The sequence below is a fragment of the Moschus berezovskii genome, chromosome 1 (assembly GCF_049115385.1).
Source record: "Moschus berezovskii isolate FMDL1 chromosome 1, NW_MosBer_1.0, whole genome shotgun sequence".
Classification (NCBI taxonomy): Eukaryota; Metazoa; Chordata; class Mammalia; order Artiodactyla; family Moschidae; genus Moschus; species Moschus berezovskii.
This window is the reverse complement of record NC_142460.1, coordinates 93,171,025-93,196,622: the sequence shown is the minus strand read 5'-3', so window position 1 is coordinate 93,196,622 and position 25,598 is coordinate 93,171,025. Positions and strand designations below refer to the sequence as shown.

Genomic DNA, 25,598 nt, shown 5'->3' with positions numbered 1-25,598 from the left:
CGATCCCTGGGTCGGGAAGATCCCCTAGAGAAGAAAATGGCAAGCCACTCCAGTGTTCTTGCCTGGAAAATCCCATGGACAGAGGAGCCTGGCAGGATGCAGTCCATGGGGTCGCAAGAGTCAGACATGACTTAGAGACAAAGCAACAATAATGGAAAGAAGAAAATATAACCTGGGCATAGGAAAGATATTTTAGCCATAAATCAAAATGCAGATGCAATAAAAGACTGATAAATTCTGACCATATGGAAATAAAAAGACTTCGGCTTGCAAAGAAATTTTTCTAAAAACTAATATAAAACACCATTACCAATGTCACAAAACACCTGATGAAAAGTCTGCAAGCCAAGGGGTGATATTCCCAAAATATTAAACATACTTAAAAATTGAGGGACTAGAGACCAAAATCTAACAAAAAATAGACAAAAGATATAAATAATTCACACAGAAGTAAGATTTAAAACATTTTTTTAAATGATAAATCAAGCCTGAGATGAGTTACCTACAGAGGGAGGATTGGAAAGGATGAGAGAGAGGGATTGAGGAAGAATGGGTGGAGGTGTAACAATTCTCCAAGTATACCTTTTCGTATAATTTTGACTTCAGCACTATGTTAGCATTTTGTATATTCAAAAAATAAAAAGAGAAAATAGAAGAAAGCAGAATGATATATGAACAAACTAAATCTAATCTAACTGTATTTCAAATAGTTATTTTAAAATTAATTTTCAAATAACTTCATTGAAGAGGGGAAGGGAAGGGGAAAGTCTTAATCCCAATAATCCTTAAAGATAGTCTTAAGACAGAAAACCTGTGAACAAATACTGAACTCTAATTAGTAGGTTTGTTTTTCAGAGTGGTATGGGATAATAGGTCTGAAACTAATATATGTTTTAGAGTTGAGCAAATAATAAATTTACAGTTTGTGAGCTAGATTTCTCACTGTCATTGCAGGGATTTTAGAAATAAGGATAGAATAAACTGTGATAATTGGACTGGAATTAGAGATATGAATGTAAATCTATACATCTTAATATAGTAGATATAGAAAATATAAACGTGTGTATACATTTTCTTGCTGTTTCCACAAAGAAGGCCTAAAAATGATGACTCTCAGTAATACCACTGCTTAGATCTTGTTTTCTAAATACTATCCTCCATTAAAAAGACCTAGAATTCATTAGAATTATGGCTGGTTCCATTGGGAAAGTAAAAGATAAGCCTAGAACATTTTGCTGTGCCAGAAAACTAAGGAAGTGCTTAAAGAATGATACAAATATTTCATAAAGACACTGAAGTCAACCTGTAAAGTCACCCAGTGGCCAAGTTTGGAAAAATTAGAATATTAAAATGATAATAGCTTATTGTAACACAGAGAATAAGAATCTAAGAGTTCACAATGGTATAAGTAAATACATGAATAAATAAGTGGATGGAAGGAAAGCTTTACCTTACATTATTAATGTCTACTAATAAAGTTAGAGGGAATAATGAATGGAGTTAGATCTCTCTTGACAAATACCATAATTGTTTAAGGCAAGAGTCACCAGTGTATGCTAAAATTATTGAGTGAATTAATTACTATCTGATGAGAAACAGGATATTTACATAGTTTCAACATATCCTTCCCCAAAATATTTATCAGTTATAAAAGGGAAACAGTAGTCTTACAGTGGTGAAATCTGGCAGACAAAACCTTTAAAAAGTGATCAGAATTAACATCAGGATTTCCCTGGTGGTCTTGTGGTTAGGAATCTGTCTGCCAGCACAAGAGACATGTATTCGATCCTTGAATTGGGAAGATCCCACATGCCATGGAGCAAACTAAGCCCATGTGCCACAACTACTGAACCCACACTGTAGAGCCTGTGCTCTGCAACAAGAAAAGCCACTGCAGTGAGAAGCCCAAGCACCATTATGAAGAGTAGCCCCATTCGCCACAACTAGAGAAAAACCTGCACACAGCAAGAGACCCAGCACAACCAGAAATAAATTTTTAAAAAATTGTTTTTAATTAACATCACTAAAAAAATATATTAAAATCACTAGTAGTCATCATATGCTTCCTGGACTGAGCATGATGGACTGAGAAAGATGCAACATCATTTCTGTGCTATTGCTGCCAAAAATGTGTACCAGCTATCTGATGAGAAATATTAGGCAAACCCAGGTTGAGGCATATTCTCTGAAAAAAATATTCAGTACTATCAGAAATATCAAGATCATGAAAGAGACTAAAGAATTGTGCCAGCTTGACAGACTAAAGACACATTACAACTAAATACAATGTGTGGTCCTGGACTGGCCCTAGAGCAAGAATTTTTTTTTTCCTTTTGCGGTAAACAGTACTAGATGACCAACTGAGAAATTGTACTGTGGTTATATAAGAGATGTCATTGAGTTCAGGAAGTAAGGAGTAAAGAAGTTATTATGTCTACAATTTGTGTACATATATAGAGAGGGATAAAATAAAGCAAACAAGATATTAATGTTTCAGTGTAAACGTTTTTCATTTCTAAGCAATCAGATAAAGCAGTAATATTTAATAAAAGCGGGTGGTAGGTACATATATGTCTTTTATTTACTTTTCTGTGTGTTTGAAGTATTCATACAGTATTAATTTTTTTTATTTTAAATATTCCTACTAAATTGAAATTACCATTCACTGAACTGGAATACACAGAAGAACTGTACAAAAAAGATCTTCACGACCAAGATAGTCACGATAATGTGATCACTGACCTAGAGCCAGACATCTTGGAATGTGAAGTCAAGTGGGCCTTAGAAAGCATCACTACTAACAAAGCTAGTGGAGGTGATGGAATTCCAGTTGAGCTATTTCAAGTCTTGAAAGATGATGCTGTGAAAGTGCTGCACTCAATATGCCAGCAGATTTGGAAAACTCAGCGCTGGCCACAGGACTGGAAGAGGTCAGTCTTCATTCCAATCCCAAAGAAAGGCAATGCCAAAGAATGCTCAAACTACCGCACAATTGCACTCATCTCACACGCTAGTAAAGTCATGCTCAAAATTCTCCAAGCCAGGCTTCAGCAGTATGTAAACCGTGAACTCCCAGATGTTCAAGCAGGTTTTAGAAAAGGCAGAGGCACCAGAGATCAAATTGCCAACATCCGCTGGATCATGGAGAAAGCAAGAGAGTTTCAGAAAAACATCTATTTCTGCTTCATTGACTATGCCAAAGCCTTTGACTGTGTGGATCACAATAAACTGTGGAACATTCTGAAAGAGATGGGAATCCCAGACCACCTGACCTGCCTCTTGAGAAACCTGTATGCAGGTCAGGAAGCAACAGTTAGAACTGTACATGGAACAACAGACTGGTTCCAAATAGGAAAAGGTGTACGTCAAGGTTGTATATTGTCACCTTGCTTATTTAACTTATATGCAGAGTACATCATGAGGAACGCTGGGCTGGAAGAAGCACAAGCTGGAATCAAGATTGCTGGGAGAAATATCAATAACCTCAGATATGCAGATGACACTACCCTTATGGCAGAAAGTGAAGAGGAACTCAAAAGCCTCTCGATGAAAGTGAAAGAGGAGAGTGAAAAGGTTGGCTTGAAGCTCAACATTCAGAAAACTAAGATCATGGCATCTGGTCCCATCACTTCATGGGAAATAGATGGAAAAACAGTGGAAACAGTGTCAGACTTTATTTTGGGGGGCTCCAAAATCACTGCAGATGCTGATTGCAGCCATGAAATTAAAAGACGCTTGCTCCTTGGAAGGAAAGTTATGACCAACCTTGATAGTATATTAAAAAGCAGAGACATTAGTTTGCCAACCAAGGTCCGTCTAGTCAAGGCAATGGTTTTTCCCGTGGTCATGTATGGATGTGAGAGTTGGACTGTGAAGAAGGCTGATCGCCAAAGAATCGATGCTTTTGAACTGTGGTGTTGGAGAAGACTCTTGAGAGTCCCTTATACTGCAAGGAGATCCAACCAGTCCATTCTAAAGGAGATCAATCCTGGGTGTTCATTGGAGGGACTGATGCTAAAGCTGAAACTGCAGTACTTTGGCCACCTCATGCGACGAGTTGACTCACTGGAAAAGACTCTGATGCTAGGAAAGGTTGGAGGCGGGAGGAGAAGGGGACGACCAAGAATGAGATGGCTGGATGGCATCACCGACTCTGTGGACATGAGTTTGAGTGAACTCCGGGAGTTGGTGATGGACAGGGAGGCCTGGCGTGCTGTGATTCATGGGGTCGCGGAGAGTTGGACACGACTGAGCAACTGAACTGAACTGAACTGGATTTAAGCCCTTAGATTCCAAGATGCATTATAGGGGAGTACCTGATTTTAGTGCTAAGTCACTTCAGTCATGTTCGACTCTCTGTGACCCCATGGACTGTAGCCCACTAGGCTCCTCTGTACACAGGAATTCTCCAGGCAAGAATACTGGAATGGGATGCCATTTCATCTTCTGGGGATCTTCCCAATCCAGGGATCGAACCCAGGTCTCCCGCATTGCAGGCGGATTCTTTACTGTCTGAGTCACCAGGGAAATGTTATAATAAAATCTGTTTGATAAATTAGAAGTACTACCCTATTTAACATGGAAATGCTCCTCTTTACTGAAAACCTTGATGGCCTTTGGCAGTGAATTTAAGTTAGTCAGGAAAGTTTCTTAAATTCAGAACTGGGGTTTTCAAATGTTCTAGTTTGTGATAAAGTTTTCACCACTCCCCAGTAAGATGAAAAATAGGATAGTGGTAATATATATGCAGTTTTAAAGAGTCTCGCTTTTACCTTCTTGTTTAATCATATATTCTTTTATAAAATGATGATTTGTGGCAAGATGGTAACCTTAGGATATATTTTAGTACCCTTTCTCAGCAAAATAAAAGACAGGAACCCCATATTGGTTGCCATTTTGAGAGATTACTGGTCTGTGGAAACTGCATTTTTATTCCTTTTTAAATGTAATATTTGAGAATGGAGAATTAATTATCTATAGTCATTATACATTGTCTTCATAATAGAAATGACAGATTTGCTTAAAGTGAACAGAATCCAAACATATCATAATTAAGATTTTGTACTTCTAGGAAATATACTTGCAATACAATTGAAAATACTTGGTTCACTTACTTTTCTTCTCTATCCCCTCTATTTTAGGGCAAACACTGTATCCTTGATGTGTCTGGAAATGCCATAAAGAGATTACAGATTGCACAACTTTACCCAATCTCCATTTTTATTAAACCCAAATCCATGGAAAATATCATGTAAGTGTAAATTCCTAAGGCACAGCCTCTAAGTACAGATCCAGTCTCTGTTACTTATTAGATTGGATAATTTACTTACCCTTCTTGCATCTCAATTCCTTTGTCTGTAAAATGCAGGTAATAATAGTATATCCACCTTAGAGGGTTGTTGTGAGGATTAAATAAGCACTCTTGATACTATCATAATCAACATTAATATACTACATATTAAGTGACATTGGAATTTTTAAGTTTAAATAATCACATGGATCTAGTACCTACTTAATTAGGTGATGCAGCTCTGATTAAGAGAATCAAATAATATATGACTGTTTATCTAATAGAGGGCAAAAAATAGAATTTAAATAAATACTAAAAGAGAGGAATGAACAAATAGAAACATGATATGGGGAGGGGGGGCAAAAGGATACAGATAATAAGATGGTATAAATTAACCCAAATGTTTAGTTAATTAAATGCTAGCCTAAATGGTCCAATTAAAAGACAAAAATTGTCTGAATAGAAGAATGAAAAATAAATAACGATACGTTACTTTTGTAGAAAAGGAAGAATATCTTTACCTTTTAATCCTCTAGGTTCTCAGCTGGGCCTCTGTAACAAAAGACAAATTAACAGGAGAAAAGCATGCAAATCTACATTTTACGGTCACATAGGACGCTTCATAAGGAAATGAAAACCCAAAGAAATGGTTAAACCTGAACATTTTTATACTAGGTTAGATGAAGAGTGGAGAATGATGGGGAAATGTGATAGGACCAGAGGATATGACTTAAGAGTAGTAACCTGGTGGAAACTTAGTAAGGCTTGTTCATTCAAATTCCTCTCAGCTTCCCTCTGTCTTCAGGGATAAGGATGCTGCTTTTCTTCAGATATAGGGAGGTCACGTCTGACATGAGGGTCTTCTTGACCTGCTTCAGAGAAAGGTCAGAGAGTCCCTCCTGCACCTGTCATTTTACACATTCCTTCAACTTAAAATGCTCATTATACCAAAGTGTCATATTTTGGGAAAACCCATCAGTCATATGACAGACTTAATTATTAGTCTGTGAAAAGGCTGAAAGAGAAGGGGGAGAAAGGATATACCATGGAAAACTCAACAAATTAAAGCTGGTTTATGCTACTTTCAAAGTATACTTCAAGTAAGAAGTATTACTAGAAAAAAAGAGGGACATTCATAATAGTTAAAGGTTTACTCCATTAGTAAGATACATTTATACCTTTGCTTTGCAACCTTGATTAGCACAGTAGGAGTGTAAATTGGTATATCCACATTGGTAAACTGTTCACAGTATCTCCTAAAGCTGAACATATACATTACTTAGGACCCAGAAGTCTCATTTCTAGATATACACTCAACAGAAATGTTTACCTGTGTTTACAAAGACAAGTACTAGGTTAGACAGAAATACTATACTAAATAACCAGAAATTTGAAATTATCCAAATGCCCATCATACATTCGTGAATTATAACATTCACACAATGAAATATTCTACGTTAATGGGAATGAACAGTCTCCAACCACACACAAAAGTATAGAAGAATCTCATAAATACAATTTGAGTGAAACAAAAATCCAGACCTAAAAGTATATGTATATTCCATGGTCCCAAATTTAATCATTATAAAAATCAAATAGAGGTTACTCTTTGAGGGTTGGTTGGTGACTGGAGTGAAGATTACCTCCTAGGTGCCAAGGTAATGTTCTCTATCTCAGTCTAAGTACTGGATATACAGGTAAACATAAGTTGCTGAAAACTCATCAGGATAAACATTTATGGTATTTGTCTTCTGTGTTTGAGAATTATACTTTAAAAAAATCTGAAGAAATAGAAAAGGAAAAAAGAAAATCTAGGCCTGTATTACTAAAGAACTTAACTCTATTATGGAAGGCCTTCCTACAAATAAAACACTGAGCCAAAAGAACTTCTACCAAAAATTAGAAAGCTATACTAGTCTTAACAAAGATTCTTCAACTAATTTTATAGGCATTAACTTAATACCAAAATCTGTCAGAGATTCACAAGAAATAAAACTGACAGACGAGTCTTACCATGAATGTAGATGCAGAAATCCTTACCAAAATATGAGCAAATTGAATCCAGCAGTTTTTATTAGATAAAATATAACAGCCAAGTTGGGTTTATTTAAGGAATGCAAGGCTAGATTCACATTTGAGATTAATCCATGATAGAGGTAGAAAGAAGTTGGAGTAGGAAGCACCAGGAATCCATCTCCCACCTAGACAACAGTTGGACCTGCAGGATTTCTCTGTTGTGTCTACAGTTCACCCTTGAACATCGCATCAGTTCAGTTGTTCAGTCACGGTTGATCAGTTCAGTTGAACAGCCATCAGTTCAGTTGTTCAGTCTTGTCGGACTATTTGCCACCCCATGGACTACAGCACGCCAGGCTTCCCTGTCCTTCACCAACTCCCAGAGCTTGCTCAAACTCATGTCCATCCAGTCGGTAATGCCATCCAGTCATCTCTTCCTCTGCCATCCCCTTCTCCTCCTGCCTTCAATCTTTCCCAGGGTCAGGGTCTTTTCTAATGAGTCAGCTCTTTGCATCAGGTGGCCAAAGTATTGATCAGTCCTCCCAATGGGTCTACTTAAACATGGATCTTTTTTCAGTAGTAAATACTGCAGTACTACTCAGTCTACAGTTGACTGAATCTGTGGATGGGGAACTATGGATACAGAGGCACCAAGTATATGGAGGGCTGACTGTTAAATTATACACAGATTTTCAGTTGTGTGGAGGGTTGGCATCCCTAACCCCAGCCTTGTTCAGGGGTCAACATCTGCCAGTGCAGGGGATGCAGGTTCAATCCCTGGTTGGAGAACCAAGATCCCACATGCCTTGTAGCTAAAAAACCAAAACATGAAACAGAAGCAGTATTATAACAAATTCAGTGAATACTTTAAAAATGGTCCATGTCAAACAAAAATCTTAAAAAAAAAAAAAATGGAAAGGATAGTCTGTTCAACAGATGATGCCAGGAAAGTTGTGTATCCACATGCAAAAGAATGAAGGTGGACCCTTACCTAATACTACATACAAAAGTCAGCTAAAAATGGATCAAGGCCCTAAACATAAGACAGTAAAACTCTTGGAAACATAGGACAAAAACTTCACAACATTGGATTTGGCAGTGATTTCTTAGATATGACACCAAAGACACAGGTAACAAAAGAAAAAAGGGAGGTTAGACTTTGTGACTGCTTAAAGCTTTTTATATCAAAAGACACTACCCACAGAATAAAAAGGTAATCCATAGAATGGGAGAAAATATTTGTAAATCATAGACCTGATAACAGATTAAAATCCAGAATGTATAGAAAACTAAAACTCAACAACAGCATAAAACTTGATTCAAAAATGGGGATAGGACTTAAATAGATATTTCTCCAAAGAGGAGAGGTAAACAAATGGCCAGTTAGCACATTAAAAGATGCCTAGCATCACTAATCACTGCTGCTGCTGCTGCTGCTAAGTCTCTTCAGTCATGTCTGACTCTGTGTGACCCCATAGACGGCAGCTCACCAGGCTCCCCCATCCCTGGGATTCTCCAGGCAAGAATACTGGAGTGGCTTGCCATTTCCTTCTCCAATGTGTGAAAGTGAAAAGTGAAAGTGAAGTCTCTCAGTTGTGTCCGACCCTCAGTGACCCCACTAATCACTAGGGAAATGCAAATCAAAACTACAGTGACATACCACCTCACACCCATTAGGATGGCTACTGTCAAAAAGCAGAAAATAAATGCTGCCAAGGATGTGGAAAAACTGGAACTCTTGTGTAGGTGGGAATATAAAATGGTGCAGCTGCTGTAGAAAATAGTATGGGATTTTCTCAACATACTAAAAATCAGATTACCATATGATATTGGACCCAGAGATCCAACCTGGGTCTCTTGCATTGCAGGTGGATTCTTTACCATCTGAACCACCAGAGAAGCCCCTTTACCACAATTTTTAAAGTGATTTTTAAAAATTAGTGTATTATAGAAAACAAACATGATTATTACCAAAGAGGAGATGGGAAAATGAATTAGGAATTGAGGGATTAATAGATACACACTGCTGCTGCTGCTGCTAAGTCACTTCAGTCGTGTCCGACTCTGTGTGACCCCATAGACAGAAGCCCACCAGGCTCCCCCGTCCCTGGGATTCTCCAGGCAAGAACACTGGAGTGGGTTGCCATTTCCTTCTCCAGCGTGTGAAAGTGAAAAGTGAAAGTGACTATATATAAAATAGATAAACACCAGGGACCTACTGTACAGCACAGAGAACTAGATTTAGTATCTTGTAATAACATAAAATGGAAAAGAACCTGAAAAAGTATATATAATATATATATGAAAAGAATATATGTACACATATAGATAGATAAAACAGAATCACTTTGCTCTGCACCTAAAACTAAGAGCATTTTAAATCAGCAATGTTTCAGTTTTTTAAAAAGTTAGTGTAGTGTACCACATTATCAGTTTTACAGGAATTCCCCTGGCAGTCTAGTGATTAGGACTTAGTGATTTTCTGTGGTGACCCAAGTTCAGTTTCAGTCCCTGGCTGGGGAATTAAGATCCCACAAGATGCACAGCACAGCACCCCCCCCCAAAAAAAAACAACAAATTTTAGTAAAAAAAAGATCATTTTAATGTAAAAAAAGCATTTGGTAAAATTAACATTTATTCATGACAAAAACATTTTGTAAACTATGAATAAAAGGGAATTTTCCTTAATCTGAAGAAAGTCATCTACAGAATATCAAAGCAAATGTCATATTTGAAAGTGAAACATTGAAAGCTTTCTCTCTTAAATTGGGAACAAACTTTCATATATCCATCATCCAGCTGTAATATAATTATCAACTACGACTAATCTTGTTTATCCCAACACCTCCTTAACCCTCCACTCCAGATTATTTTGAAACAAATCCCAGACATTGTATGATTTCATCCATACATCTTTATATGTATTTGAAAGATAAAATTCCTTGTTAAAAACATCACTGTGATGTCACACTGAAACAGTAATTCCTTGATAGCATCAGATAGTTCATATTTTCTTGTTTCTTAAGTTTTCAGTTTGTTTGAATCAAGTTCCAAACAAAGTCTATTCATGACAGTTTGTTAAGTCTTTTGATCTACAGATTCTCCCTCCCATCTTTTCCTTTTTTCTGTTTCTTTGTTGAAGAAACCAACTCACTTACTCTGCAGTGTCACCCAGACTATTTTGCTGATTGCCTTCTCATGGTATTATTTAATGTGTTCATATATCCCCTTTACTACCTTATAAATTGGTAAGTAGATCTGTAAGTCATATTTTAATATGATATTTTCATCAAAGTCAAAATTGACAAATTAGTGTTTGGGTTTTTTTGGCTGTCCTGAACTCATGCAAGAAAATGTTGAAACCCTTCTGTCATTCCAGATACAGTGACTGAATATAGTTTGCAATTTACATTACAGTTCTCAACAGACCTCAGCTTTTCATGACTTTATATGTGTCTTCTTTCCTTTATCACCCTTTTTCAAAAGTATTATAATGTAATTATTAATTTCTAAATTTATTTGCCTAGGGAAATGAATAAGCGTCTGACAGAAGAACAAGCCAGAAAGACGTTTGAGAGAGCCATGAAACTGGAACAAGAATTTACTGAACATTTCACAGGTTGGCATCATGTGTAGATGCTTGTATGTTAGAATTTTGCTTTGGGACCATAAGAACTGACTCAGTGAAATGAATTTTGAACTATGTCCACAATTACCAGTAATAAGTGCTATCATTTTCAGAATAATTCATGTAATCTAGGTTGTGGTGATGAAGACTCTTGAAATTTAGTGTATCTTAGGTTGTTGATAAGGACAGCATGTACCAGAATAATTCATACTGACCAGAGGGAAACATTCAGAGTTGATTTTTTCTTATGATACTGATTTTTCTCTTATCCTTTATAAATTTTGATCCATTTTTAAGATATTTGTTTAGAAAGAGAAGAGAGCAGTTCCAAAATTTTATTCAAGTTATTCCTAAGGTATCTTTGGGTAGGTTTTTGTAATTAATTATTTGCTTGAAATGATGATTAATTTATATTTGGTGTTCATATTATTAATAAGTACCATTAAGTATCATGGAATTGTAACCCAAGTGTTTTTTTGTTAAGGATTTTTTAATAATTTCAGACTTAACAGAATAGTCACAAGAATAGTACCAGCACTTGCGTATACTCATATTCCACCAGCACTAACATTTTACCACATTTATACTTTTTTATGAAACATTTAAGAGTAAGTTGCAGATAGCTGTTCTTTTGCATCTAATTACTTCAGTGTCTGTTTCCCAAATGCACAAAGTAAACATCACCAAATCTTGCTTTTTGATAAACTTTTGAAATATTTTCTATTTTACAAATAGGAAAATTAATAAAATGAGCTTTTTACTAGTTAAACAATACATAAACAGTATTTCTTCCTGAATAAGTGTTTCCAGTTATTTTACAAATAATTGTAATGGTGAAGATAAGCAATTAATGGAGGTTTCTGATTCTATCATTACAGCTATTGTACAGGGAGATACGCTGGAAGACATTTACAACCAAGTGAAGCAGATCATAGAAGAACAGTCTGGTCCTTACATTTGGGTTCCAGCAAAAGAAAAGTTATGAGGACTGATGTTTCTCTTTTCCACAGTCTCATTTTCTTCAACACTTCTTTGCCCTTTCCTTTTCGAGTCTGTCTTCATTACTTCTTTCTTGTTGAATCATATCCCACTCACCATGGTCTGCAGTTGCACTTATTTTTGATGTCTTAGTGTCTCCCTCAAGTTGTACCATCTGTGTTATTTCATGTCACTATTGGTTTGTGGCCATTTTTTACAGGTGAAGATAGAATGGCCTGACCAGCTATTAATAGGATTTTAGGAGACGGGGTAATTGTGGTAAAATTCCTTAATGTTTAAGGAAAAGTAACTTTAAGAGATTTTCAGAAAAGCTTTATATACATTCTTTCCAAATTTCAATATAAATGAAAGAAAAGTGTTTTTAATCAATGTAGTGAATTTTGAGCAACAGTGCACGCTTAACTTTAATAGCATGGTTTGGCCAGTATGTTAACTCTCAAGTCCTTTTCTCAATTGACTCTTATCAAAGCAAATATTTCATACAGACAAATAACAGCAATATATGTTTCTTAATTTCAAATTAATATCTGAGTTAACTATTAATTTCACAAGGGATATTCATTTTTCATAAGCGTTCTTCTTAAAGTCTTTTATTATTTGAAGTTTGTTTTTTTTCCTCCCAGTAGATTTGCTAGGAATAACAGTGTTTAAATGTTTTTAATCTACTTGTGCAACACTATTTATAGTGTCTTACAGAAGTTGTTCATACATAATGATCATCACATTTTCTGAATTGAGGCCATATTTAGGTGCTTGGGGAGCTCACCTTTTACACATAAGGTTGAGAAGATTTCATGGACATAAATACAAAACAGACATTACAGTAGTGATGTAGTATTCATTATGGCAGTGGGAAAGAAGTCCAATACATAGTCTAAAACTTTAAATGCATTCTTAGGGGTCAGATTTTAATGAATATTTTACCCACAATAACTGACTATTTTGTTATAATAAAATATATATATATAAATATATATAAAACTTTCTTTAAACTCTGTAACTATGGGAATTATTTTCTTTACATAGTTGCACACACACAAACATATATATGTATATTTAAAATATATTTTTTTCTTTTGCCACCTACTCTTTTTGTTCGGTTTTTAAATTAAATATTAATTGATTAGACTTTATCTTCCTTAATCATGTGAAGTGAAAATGAGAGTATGGTGGTGTGGAAAGAAACCTTTAGGGAAATTAGGTTATAAGTAAAAACATGGGCATGTTCTCCTCTTTTCTATAAAAGTTTTCAGATGGTTCCTGGTTGGTTTTTTGTGGGGGGTGTTTTTTCAGGGGGGTGGATTTTGTTGTTACTGTTGTTCTTGTCATTGGGTTTGGAATGGTCTCCACCTCTTTCCAGTTCTCCTTTATTAATAGGCAAAAGCCTCATGTGTATGAGTATTTTCCCCTCAGACTGCACACCTTTCATCTCTTGTAGCTGCTCTGCCGTAGAGTTGCACAGATCTTCATGGTGAGCAATTAAGAAATTTTAGTGAAAAGTAGATAACAATTTCAGAAATCAATTTCTCTGGTCTTTTATAATACTGTTTGGCTTCCCATGGCTTTTTTTGGAGTTGTTTATTGAATATGTGTTTTGACAGCCTCCTCATTACAGTTTCTTAAATGCATACTGGTTTGTAAAGAATTATTGACGTTATCCATTCCATTTATGAGAAAGAGGAGAACAGCTAATAAACTTTATTGTAAAATCTGTATGTTAAATGTGTCTTGTATTCTGAAAGAAAAAATTATTTTACAGGCTAGCATTTTGGGGGACAATTTGGAGCATCACATAATTTGTAAACAGAATTCAGGAATTGTTAGGCAACCTAATCAAATATCTTCTATCGATTTTGGAATTGAATATGTTAACACATTGAAATATATACCATAGGTGTTATATGCTGAATATAGTAAGTTGTTACCAAACATAAATATATCAGAAGACTACTGTTGTCATATGATCTCCAGAGCCCCAGAAATCACCTTATAGCAGGACCCAGCCTAAGCCATTTTGCAGCATTTACTGGTCAAATGTTGTAAAATATCAGGAGCTTATAAAATGATGCCATTTTTGTGTTAAAATTATTGCTTTCTGAATGTCCTTGTTAAGTGATTTTTTTTTGGTAAGAGAATACTAACTTGTGTTCACCTTTCTAGATTGTATAGAATTATTAATAAAAGTACTAGTTGCTTAGTACTACTATGCAGCAGTCACTTTAGTATAGTATCATTTAATTGTTTAAAAGAAGATACAAGTTACTGGCCCCACTGTCAGGCTTAAGCAGAATCACTTTGCCAAACTTATTTGCTAGTAAATGGCAGTGCTGTCTCTTCTGCATGTTTTTTTTCTGATACACCAGGCTGCCTCATTTTTCAGCCCCTACTGTGTAAGGCGCTATAGCTTAATTTATGTTATTGTCTCTTAAAGATAGATGAAGGTCCTTGCCCAGAGTCACACAGTAAGTAAGGACAAACACATGGAATAAGTCATTCCCATCACAGCTGAAAGGACTATTTCTGGCAAACAAGTAGCCCTAGCACTGTCATACTGGCAAAGAACCTCTTTAGGATTAAAAATGGAACACTATTCATTAGGGGAGAAGTCCACGATTCTAATACACAGGGAATACTACTATTTTGGATGTTTTATGAAATATTCCATATTTAAATTATCTTCCTTATGCTGTTCTCAGTTGCTCAGTCATATCTGACTCTGCAACCCCAGCAACTGTAACCCACCAGGCTCCTCTGTCCATGGGATTTCCCAACCCAAGGATCAAATTCAAGTCTCTTGTGTCTCCTGTATTGGCAAGCAGATTCTTTACCACTGCACCACATGCGTAGCCCAGTGTGCACCTTAATACCCTTAAATTGGCAAAAATAAAAGTACCTCTTAAATATGACTACACGGCTCTGGTTGCTTTGCTATTCTGTATCTGTGCTGCTGCTGCTAAGTCGCTTCAGTCGTGTCCGATTCTGTGCGACCCCATAGACGGCAGCCCACCAGGCTCTGCCGTCCCTGGGATTCTCCAGGCAAGAACACTGGAGTGGGTTGCCATTTCCTTCTCCAATGCATGAAAGTGAAAAGTGAAAGTGAAGTCGCTCAGTCGTGTCCGACTAGTAGCAACCCCATGGACTGCTGCCCACCAGGCTCCTCTGTCCATGGGATTTTCTAGGCAAGAGTGCTGGAGTGGCTTGCCATTGCCTTCTCCGCTGTATCTGTGCAGGGCTCTTCAAAAAATGATGAAGCGAGTTTCAAGCAGAAAGCACTGGTCAGCACACAAACCTGCTAAACCACTGCACAGTCATAAACTCCAAACGGCAATTTGGGGACTTTACTGGTGTGGAAATTTTGTTTTCCAAAGTACTAAACAGTTACATTCTGAGATTCTGCCTTGAATACTCTTGATTTACAGGTAGTGAAACAGAAGCCAGAGATCCCTGTGTCTTAATCAAAGTTGTGCTGCAGCCAGGGACAGAGCCAGGATTACAGCCTGTAACTCCTGGCTCCTAAGAACAGTTGTTTTTCTCCCATTCCAGGTCCTTTTCTTCCCCTTGCTGTGAGCTTAATTAAGTGGGCTGTTCAGTCCCTCAAATTTTGAATTATTGATTAAAAGAAAGTATCAGTGAGCTTGAGATTTTATTGAGATGGATGAATTTAAAAGATATCAGAACACAAATGTCACTTTTCTGACCCAAGTTTAGATGGTTTAGCCCAGTATTGAAGACTCTGTTTATCTCACTCCAGAATTGCACAGTATAGCTCTCATTGGCTTTGGCAGCAGAAGACTATACTGTGAAGAATGTGGGCTATGGAAACAGCTTGACTTGAACGACAGCTTTGCCACTTAACTGGTTTATGTAACATTAGTTGGGCAAGTCATCTCATCCCTCTTTCAGTTTACTTATCTGTAAAACGGATATATTTTGAGAATCAGTAAGATTACAAATAAAGGGAGCCCTTTAAAATTAATTCCCTTTTCCTTGGAATTAGAAGCCTGAATTTGTTCCAGTTCCCTTTGTATAAAGACTAACTTGAGCCTTCATTGTGCTCTATTTTAAGTGAGATTTGATTGACTTCTTTGCAGGGTTGTTAATAAGAGTTAAATAAAGCAGTGTGTATAAAACACTAATTACAGCATCTGATACTTGACTCTCAATGTCTGTTCTTTCCCTTGCTCTGGAGTGTGTTTATGGTGCAGAAGACTGAGAAAGAAGAACATGGTCCCCCATTCTACATCCCTATAAATTCTGACAGACTTTTAGTTACAAAACTATTTTCATTTTAGTAAGTCTCTGTGACAGACTTTATTTTCTTGGGCTCCAAAATCACTGCAGATGGTGACTGCAGCCATGAAATTAAAAGATGCTTGCACCTTGGAAGAAAAGCTATGACCAACCTAGATGGCATATTAAAAAACAGACATTATTTTGCCAAAAAAAGGTCCGTCTAGTCAAAGCTATTTTTTTTCCAGTAGTCACATATGGATGTGAGAGTCAGACCATAAAGAAGGCTGAGTGCCAAAGAATTTATACTTTTGAACTGTCGTGTTGGAGAAGACTCTTGAGAGTCTCTTGGACTGCAAGATCAAACCAGTCAATCGTAAAGGAAATCACTCCTGAATATTCATTGGAAGGACTGATGCTGAAGTTGAGTCTCCAATACTTTGGTCACCTGATACAAAGAGCCGAGTCGTTAGAAAAGACCCTGATGCTGGGCAAGATTGAAGGCAGGAGGAGAAGGGGACGACAGAGGATGAGATGGTTAGATGGCATCACCGATTCAATGGACATGAGTTTGCGCAAGCTCTGGGAGATGGTGAAGGACAGGGAAGCCTGTTATGCTGCAGTCCATGGGGTCGCAAAGAGACTCAACTGAGCAACTGAACAACAACATAATCATGCTTTCTCATCTTCTAAGGATTCTCAGCTTTTTGTCAGATGCTGTGACCGTGACCTATTGTAACTCAAACATGGAACTGGAAGGCATCAAGATTTCATAACCCATTCTCAGACGTCTCTGCAGTGTTAGACCCTACAGTTATAGCAGTTCTCTAGAATATTAATTTTTGAGAGACATGTCTGGAAAGCTTTAAATTGCCCTGATACATTTTCTTTCAATTTAAGAATAAAACAGTCACTACTCATTGACTACTTTCTCATTCACTTCCTACTATTACCAGCTCTTTCTGCATTCCGCTTCCAAATACAGTTACCTGAGAACTGGCAAAACAAACCTTGGTCTGCCAAACAGCACTGTGAACAGAATCGGTGGTCAAGTAACCTGGTATTATTATTTGAGACTTTTAGGAACCAAGTACCAGACCTTAACCAGGGAGAGTTTCGCACTAGGGTTTTTCTAGTGGCTTCTGTTACCTAAAGTGGTAGTAAATAGATAATGGGAAGAATTAGGTGGAGGAGACCAGGGGACAGTGAAGATTGGAATTCTCTCTCACCATCTCTTGTTTACTTTTTATTGAAGTATAATATATAAAAACATATGCCTCATTGAATTATTACAAACCAATATCTCCCATGTAATCAGCTTGAAGCTCAGAAAACAACATGACCAGCACCCCAGGCACTGCCACCCCCTCAGCTCACTCCCAGTCACTACTTCTTACTGCAAAAGAGGCCACTATCCTAACTTGCTTATTGTATTTGTCTTTCAGTTTTGCACAGTAGAATGGTGTACAGTTCTATGTTGATATGTGCATAGAGTCATGTAACCACTCTGACAATCAGAAATACAAAACACTTCCATTATCCCCAAAATTCCTCATTCTGGCTCCTATGTAGTCCTCCAGACCCCAACTTCTGATAACCACCGATCTTTTCTTAGTACTTATCTAGTTTTACCTTCCTCAGAATGTCATATAAATGGAATCATATCATATATGTAGCATTTAGGGTGTGGCTTCATTCACTTAATCAAAGTGCATCCAAGGTTCATCCCTGACACAGCAGGTATCAAGTTTGCTAATTTTCATTACTGTAGTCCATTTATGGATGTACTACTGTTCATTTATCCAGTCACTGAAGTGATCTGGGATTGTTTCCAGTTTTCCCCGCTATGCTTTTGTGCTTCATTATGACCATAAGCCTGAAGGAACAAGGAGCAAAGCCAGAAATGGGTCTGATCTGACAGTTATGGCAGGCCCTCCCCAGGCCCACCTTTATCTCTACTGTGAGCATCATGCATTTTGGCAGTTGCACAGGAACCTATCATCCTAAAACAAACTTTAAATGCATAGTAATAGATCCCAAGAGCCTGTTTACAGAACAAAATTGTGCCTGAAGTAGGAGACTGCTAGAATAAGCAATTTAGGATTTGTAGAATTTCAGGTTCCCAGGAATAACACTCAGATGATCCAGTAGCTAGATGTGCCAGTTACTGGTGCCAGATTCTCATTGTTAGTCTCCTAAGGAAACTATAGTTTGTTTAGGACAGTAGTAAATAAGGAGAGAGTCATCTGAGTAACAAAACAACTGTTTGTCAGACATGAAATTGATAACCTTATAATTTAGAAAACAGTCTGTGAAAAGACAGCCCTACCTAACCTTTTAAGAAAATCTAGTTTGCTGAACACCCACAGACTGTTTTGTTTTTTCTTTTTAATTATTTACTACCAATTTTATTTAGAGGTAACCTCTCTGAATCTTAAATACTACTAATATTACGTGATGAACAGAAATCTAATTTCAGTGCCACGTACTCAAGGAATCTGAACCAGAGCTGGTTGACTGGTTTGACTCTCGGCCATTTTGCATGTAGATGGAACACTCATCTTGTGGCCTTTTCTATTCTTGCCACAACATGACTTGCTTTCTCGTGTGTTTTCAAAAAAAAAAAAAAAGGTCATGCCTTTAAACTGGTTCTAGACTAAAGCTTAGGAACTACCTGGTCTTCACTCAAAATAAAGTACTTGAGTATGTAACCACCCCTACTTCTGCTAATCAGCTGTTAATGACATTTCATTTGGACAGTTTTTAACTACAGTAGAATAATCTTTTTTAACTATACAGAAGTCAGTGCACAAAGCAATTAGCATGTGAAACAAGGTACAGTGAATTTTCTGGTGGAAGTAAAGACTAGAACAAGTGATGTAATCTTTCTTTAGGATGTCTAAAATTAGGTTCATTTACCTCACAGATGGAAGGGCTAAAAACAAGAGGAAGGTCCCATATGTTCCACACTATAAATCTCTACCAAAAGGTTTTCTAAATCTTGTGAGAGTAATTTAATCAAAAATATCTACTTCCCTAGTGGTATTTAAGACTAAAGATACCTCTCGATGATAGATCCATTTCTTTCTCTGAAAGTTCAGTGCTTGGTTCAGATTTAGTTTATCTGACATTCCTCACTGCTTCCTTATGAGGAAAAAAGCTCTACTAACCTTTTAACTATTTTTCTACCTTTGGCTAATCATAGCTGTACTTAATGGAATATTCTCTCCATCACATTCTCTCCCTCAAATATCTAGTTACTAGATACTATTGATTCTTCCTAAGTATATTTTCCTTGCTGTCATTTCCACTGTCATCACTCTAATCCAGGACCCTAACCCAGTCTCACCCCCAGGCCTGGATTATTTCAGTGGCCCCTTAAATCCTTGCCCAACTTCTGATCCTGCCTTGCTAATCCAGTCAGTCATCCACCAGATGTTTTTCTTTCCTTTTTTTCCTGTATCTCTTATTTATTTATTTTTGGCACATTTATCATAAAGTTTTACTACAAGCATTTATATATTTTATCAGAATCTTGACTTTATTATGTTTCTTCTTCATATGGTTTTATTTTTTTTAATGCCCAATAATTTATTTTTTTAATTTTTTAAAAATTTATTTTAATTGGAGGCTAATTACAATGTTGTATTGGTTTTGCCATACATTGACATGAATCCGCCCCAGGTGTACACGTGTTCCCCATCTTGAACCCCCCTCCCACCTCCCTCCCCATCCCATCCCTCTGGGTCATCCCAGTGCACCAGCCCCGAGCATCTGCTTTTTCTTAAAATGCAACTTGGATCGTGCATCTCTTCAATGACCTTCATGGGGACTAAATACAAACAAATCCATGTGCCTGTGTAGTCCCTGGAACATACTATGTGGTCGATAAATCATCTACCTCCCCAGTCATCCTTAGTCACACACCCTCCACAGTGTTTGTCTTGAGACTGGTGATCATGCAGATTCCTACTATGATGATTGCTGATCGAGGTCCCCTCACTAAAGCTCCACCTTTCTTCAAAGACCCCCTGAGTCCCTCCTGCAGAAGCCTTCCTAGTTACAGTCCTCGATGCCTGAATTCCTGCAGCACTTACTGGGTGTCCCCTTAACACTGAGCATGCACTCTCTGTGCTGCCTTTACAGATGAGGTGGTTTCCCCTTGTATTCCTCTGTCCCAGCGAAGTGTCTGGGGCAGGTAATCAGGGCGCACAGCTCCTCTACTTGTCCAGAGCCTGCAGGCCTCTCAACAGCATGGTCATCTTCACTGCTGTGGTTTTCAGTGGGCTAAAAATAGCCTTGTATAAGTGTTGGCTGTGTCTTAATTTGCAAATTGATAAGAGTTGGGAACATAGAGAATAGATGAGAGTGGATAAAAAGGTCTGACAATAAATCTCTAAATTAGGTAAATTTTTTAAATTATAGTCCTTTCCTTTTCTGTTCCCAAAATAACAATCTCCCTTCCTGAACATACTTTGTGACTTTTGTCTTTTTGTATCGATTTTATCTTCTTGTGCATACATTTTCATAATAAGTCATCTGAAACATCGTTAAGTAGCTGGGTATGAATTTTTCTGAAAGTGACAGAGCCAAATACAATATTCTTGGATTTTACTTCTTTGCTCTTTGCTGCTGCTGCTGCTGCCACCAAGTCACTTCAGTCGTGTCCGACTCTGTGCGACCCCATAGACGGCAGCCCACCAGGCTCCTCCGTCCATGGGACCCTCCAGGCAAGAGTACTGGAGTGGGGTGCCATTGCCTTCTCCGAACTCTCCCACTAGACTATATATTTTTTGAAAGCACAGCACTGTTCTATTTGTAGAAGCTCAAATATTTATTGAACTGAAATTTAATAGTTACTTGTATATTTTTATAATTTCAACCATTATAATCAGCCATTCTGATGGTGATTGTTAAAATCACCATCGGAAGTGTTAGATTAATTTACATTTTTTTCTTTTTGGCCACACTGCCTGGCTTGTGGAATTTTAGTTCCCCAACCAGGGCTTGAACCCAGGCCCCCAGCAGTGATAGAATGGAGTCCTAACCACTGGACTGCCCAGGAATTGTCTAATTTAAAGGCACAGTCCAGCTAGCTTTCTCTAATTGGGGGAAGATTTTTTAAGAACTTAATTATATGCTTTTTCCTACTTCAGTTGAAATTTCTTATGGACTTAGGGAGTTTTGTGTGTACTTTTATGTGATGTTCTTAATAGAATAAATGTCTGGGCTTTTCTGGTGGCTTGTGGTAATAATTTGCCTGCCAGTGCAGGAGACACAGGTTTGATCCCTGATCCAGGTAGAGCAGCTAAACCCTTGGGACACAACTGTTGAACCTGTGCCCTAGAGCCCGGGAGTCACAACTACTGAAGCCCATGAGCTAGTGCTCTGCAACAAGAGAAGCCACTTCAATGAGAAGCTCTCGTAGCACAGCCAAAATAGATAAATAACATTTTTTTTAAGTTTTTAATAAATATCTTATTGATGACTACTCAACAAGTATATTACTTTTAAGTATTATGAAGAATAAATCCCAAATCTCCTTTTATATTGGCAGTACACAATGAAAGCATATTTGAATTTCATATTAAGTTTATTTAAAAGTGATTTTTACATTGGTAAAAACTAAAGTAAAATACAGTACTCTAAAACAGAGGTTCCCAAATTTTCTCTGTTCACACCCCCTTAATGTCTTTTTCATAATGCTTTTAGGTCTAGTAGTTTAATTTATTAAGTAATTGGGTCTAAATAGCTTATTAAAGTGTTTATTTTCTATCAAGCTAATAGTTGAAAGACAAAATAGTATTTTTATTTCATTCTTAAATATTCAAAGTTACTTTATGCATTTGTTAGGCACTATGAACTTCTCAAATCTTGGAATCATTAGACATTGCCACCCATATTTCCTGTTCTAAATTGATTTTTTAAAGATCTTTGCTCTTTAGCTTCCTTTTATACTGGTTTCCATTCAGATTAAATCTTCTATTCAATGAAATAGATAGAGACTTATTAATAGCTTTTAAAGCTGTATCTCCGGAGTTGGAGCATTTTAATCTTCTAAATTTTAAAGTCTGGACTGCAAGGAGAATTTTCGAGGGGAAACAAACTTTTGTGGTTTGATCATTAAACTGAGCTCCAGGATGAGAGAGTTAGCCTTGAATGCAGGTCTGACTCAGGTGGAGTCTCCCACCCCTAATTTTACCCATCTCCAAGGAAGAAGCATTTTTCTTTTCCTTTCAAGACCACTCTGCGTGTCTTGCCGATCTTATTCCTTCCATCTTCTTCCATCATCCTCTTCTGTGTCATTATTCTCCTTCCTCCATGGGCTACTTGTGCTTGACTATATGATCAACTCTCTCCTATCCTATGTAACTTTCCCTTGACCCTGAATCTCCTGAAAACAACCTCTTCTCTTCCTTTCTTAGCCAAATATCTTGAGACACACTATCCACTTTTCACTTAAATAATGTTTATTGAATGCCTGCTTATCCCAGGCACGGTGCTGGACATTGGGAATGGTGGCAGACAAGATGACACCCGGGCCCTTGTGGAGTTCAGCCTCCTGGTCAAGCCTCAGCCCTTGCCATGCCACTGAAATGGCTCAGACAAAACTTCTGGGGATCTGCTCCCAGTTTCTGTGGCTCTTCTCAGCCTCCTCCCTCCAGCAGTAAAAGAGACCTTAACAATGGTAGTAAGATCCTCAAACCTAATAGCTCATAATTAGAAATCATACTCCCATTCAAGGCCCTGTGATAAGAGAATCTGCCTTTGAAAAGGTTACACATAAGGTATCATGTAGCCCAAATACAGTCAGTTCAGTTGCTCAGTTGTGTCCAACTCTTTGCAACCCTATGGACTGCAGCATGCCAGCCTTCCCTGTCCATTACCAACTCCAGGAGCTTGCTCAAACTCATGTCAAGTCAGTGATGCCATCCAACCATATGTTGTCCCCTTCTCCTCCCACCTTCAATCTTGCCCAGCATCAGGGTCTTTTCCAATGAGTCAGTTCTTCACATCAGGTGACCAAAGTATTGGAGTTTCAGCTTCAGCATCAGTCCTTCCAATGAATATTCAGGACTGATTTCCTTCAGGATGGACTGGTTGGATCTCCTTGCAGTCCAAGGGACTCTCAAGAGTCTTCTCCAACACCACAGTTCAAAAGCATCAATTATCCAGTGCTCAGCTTTCTTTGTAGTCCAACTCTCACATCCATACGTGACCACTGGAAAAACCATAGCTTTGACTAGACGGACCTTGTTGGCAAAGTAATGCTGCTTTTTAATATGCTGTCTAGGTTGGTCATAGCTAGCTTTTCTTCCAAGGGGCTTCCTCTAAGTCCAGTTTCATAGGGTAAACACTTTTAGAGAAGCAAAAGCTTTTATTAACAAAATTTGCTTAATATGCCTACCATTGATCTCAATATACAAATCCAGATGTGTTAAACAGCAAATATTAGGGAGTGATATCAGGAGTAAGAATGTAGTGTCCTTTGATGACACATTTATCTCTGTAAGTGTTCACCATGCCTGATTTCTCTGTGCATACTAGCCCTTTCAATTATCCAGAATAAAGTGGACTTTTTCCTAGTCATAGACATGAAAACTCATAGAAATAGAAAAATACAAACTATGGTTTGTTGAAAAAAATTTTTTGAATTTTCCTAAGATTCTGGGTAAAAGAATTGTTCACGTTTTGCTATCTCATTAGCTACCATCTGCCCATGTAGGTTCTCTGTTCCCTGTCAAAGGCCCTTTCTTCTGAGTCCCCAGAGTCTATCTTTGGTGTGTTCCATCCAGCAGCATTGGTTCCTTACAAGCAAGCTCCTGAATCCTTGGAGAACCAGAGCTGTGTCTTTGGTAGAAAAAGGCTCTCTGTATTTCATATTATGAAATAAGGTGAGGAAGCCCCAAAGCACTGTTGCTTAGGCCCTAACATCTTACGCAAGTGTTAGTAAAACCAGTTCTTATAGCTTTTATCCTCTCCCTCTAATCCCAGTGTAAGTCCAGAATGGGGACCAAACTATGCTCAGTGCCTCTGCTCCTCTATAGGACTATTCCTGGGTTCCATTACTCTCATTGCATCCCACCATTCCTCTGATTCACCCAGATATGTCTGCACCCCAGAAATAGCATCCAGGCTCAAGCCATGGCAGAGCTCCCCATTACACAGGAGCATCAATGCTAAGCAATGTCCATGCTAAGGTCAGGCAAACGGGCCTGAGGTAGAAGGCCCTGGAGCCCACCAACAGCTAGTTCCCTGACGCAACACAGTTGAGGAATGACTCCTAAGAGACAGGAAAAGAACCCATTATGAAAGAGCTCACCCAAGCTCTTATTTTATAGATGTTTGACACCTTATCAATGTCACCTGGAGTTTTACTAAAGGAATAATGTAATGAACACAAATCCTGTCCGTAACTTCTGGTTGCTCCTGGAGTATGGTAAAGTGAGCCTTTTCATCCTTACAGAGTGAGGCTTGCTAAGAACACCTATTCCATCCCCTAGGACAAGTCATAGCCCCTCTTCCAGAGTCACCTGCCATCTCTCTATGCAAATTAGAGGTACCCATCCTCCTGATGGATCTAGCTGGGGATGAAGAAACAGCTCCCACCAAATATTCTCCCCTCAGATTCTCCAGAGCAGACAGCTATCGGGAAAGAGGAATGGCATGTCAGGGTCATCATGACCTGCCTTTTACAGGGGAAGCAAGCCCAGACAGAATGAACTTGCCGAGGTCACACACTGAGTCAGTGATGACAAGAGATAACAAGGTCTCCTGAAGCCCGGCCCATGTGGCTTCCACTGATCATCTCAGGGTGTGATAAGCAACAGCTTCATGATCCAATCAGAAAAGCCAAGGCTCCCTTCCCCAGGGAGCAGAGCAAACTCGGGGACTGACAAACTCAGACACAAGGTTCCTTCTCTCTCACAGAGTATTCTTGTCCTCTACCCAAGACAGGGAGGGTCTCATTCCTGGGTACTCATGGGGGTAGAGGAGGGGTGGTGATGACCAAAGATGAGGATATAAATGGAGGTAGATCACTGAGTAACCATTTGTGTAGTCCGTTCCTCACGCCCTCAGTATACATGGAGAACTACAATTCCAGTCTACCGAGAGCAGTGCTTCTTAAACCCTGCTGTGCACCAGAATCTAAAACACGGACTGCTGACTGTCTACCCCTAGAGTTTTTGATATAGTGAGTCGGATGTGGGCCTGAGAATCTGCATAGCTAATAGGTTCCCAAGTGATGCTGCTGCTGTTGATTTGGGGACCACACTTTGAGACGCACTGGCCTAGACAGACAACCCACTCTTTCGTCCCTCTCCTTCTTCACTCTCCTTCTCCTCTCATCCCCCTCTTCGTCTTTTCTGCTTCCTCTTCTTCCCCATCTTTACTCTTCCTCCCGTCCACCAAAGCATGATGGAATGAGCCAGG

General features: G+C 38.1%; 1 protein-coding gene across 8 annotated transcripts in view; it reads left to right on the top strand.

The window, feature by feature from the left end:
- The window catches only part of DLG1 (discs large MAGUK scaffold protein 1), a 287,420-nt gene extending 273,774 nt beyond the window's left edge, over positions 1-13,646 (top strand). For all 8 annotated transcript variants that reach the window (XM_055407214.2, XM_055407346.2, XM_055407336.2 and 5 more), the window contains 3 exons: positions 5,142-5,251; positions 10,834-10,925; positions 11,813-13,646. In XM_055407214.2, the coding sequence (XP_055263189.1) occupies positions 5,142-5,251; positions 10,834-10,925; positions 11,813-11,919 (309 nt within the window). In that variant the 3' untranslated portion in view covers positions 11,920-13,646. The remainder of the gene's footprint in view (positions 1-5,141; positions 5,252-10,833; positions 10,926-11,812) is intronic.
- Positions 13,647-25,598: the final 11,952 nt, after the last annotated feature.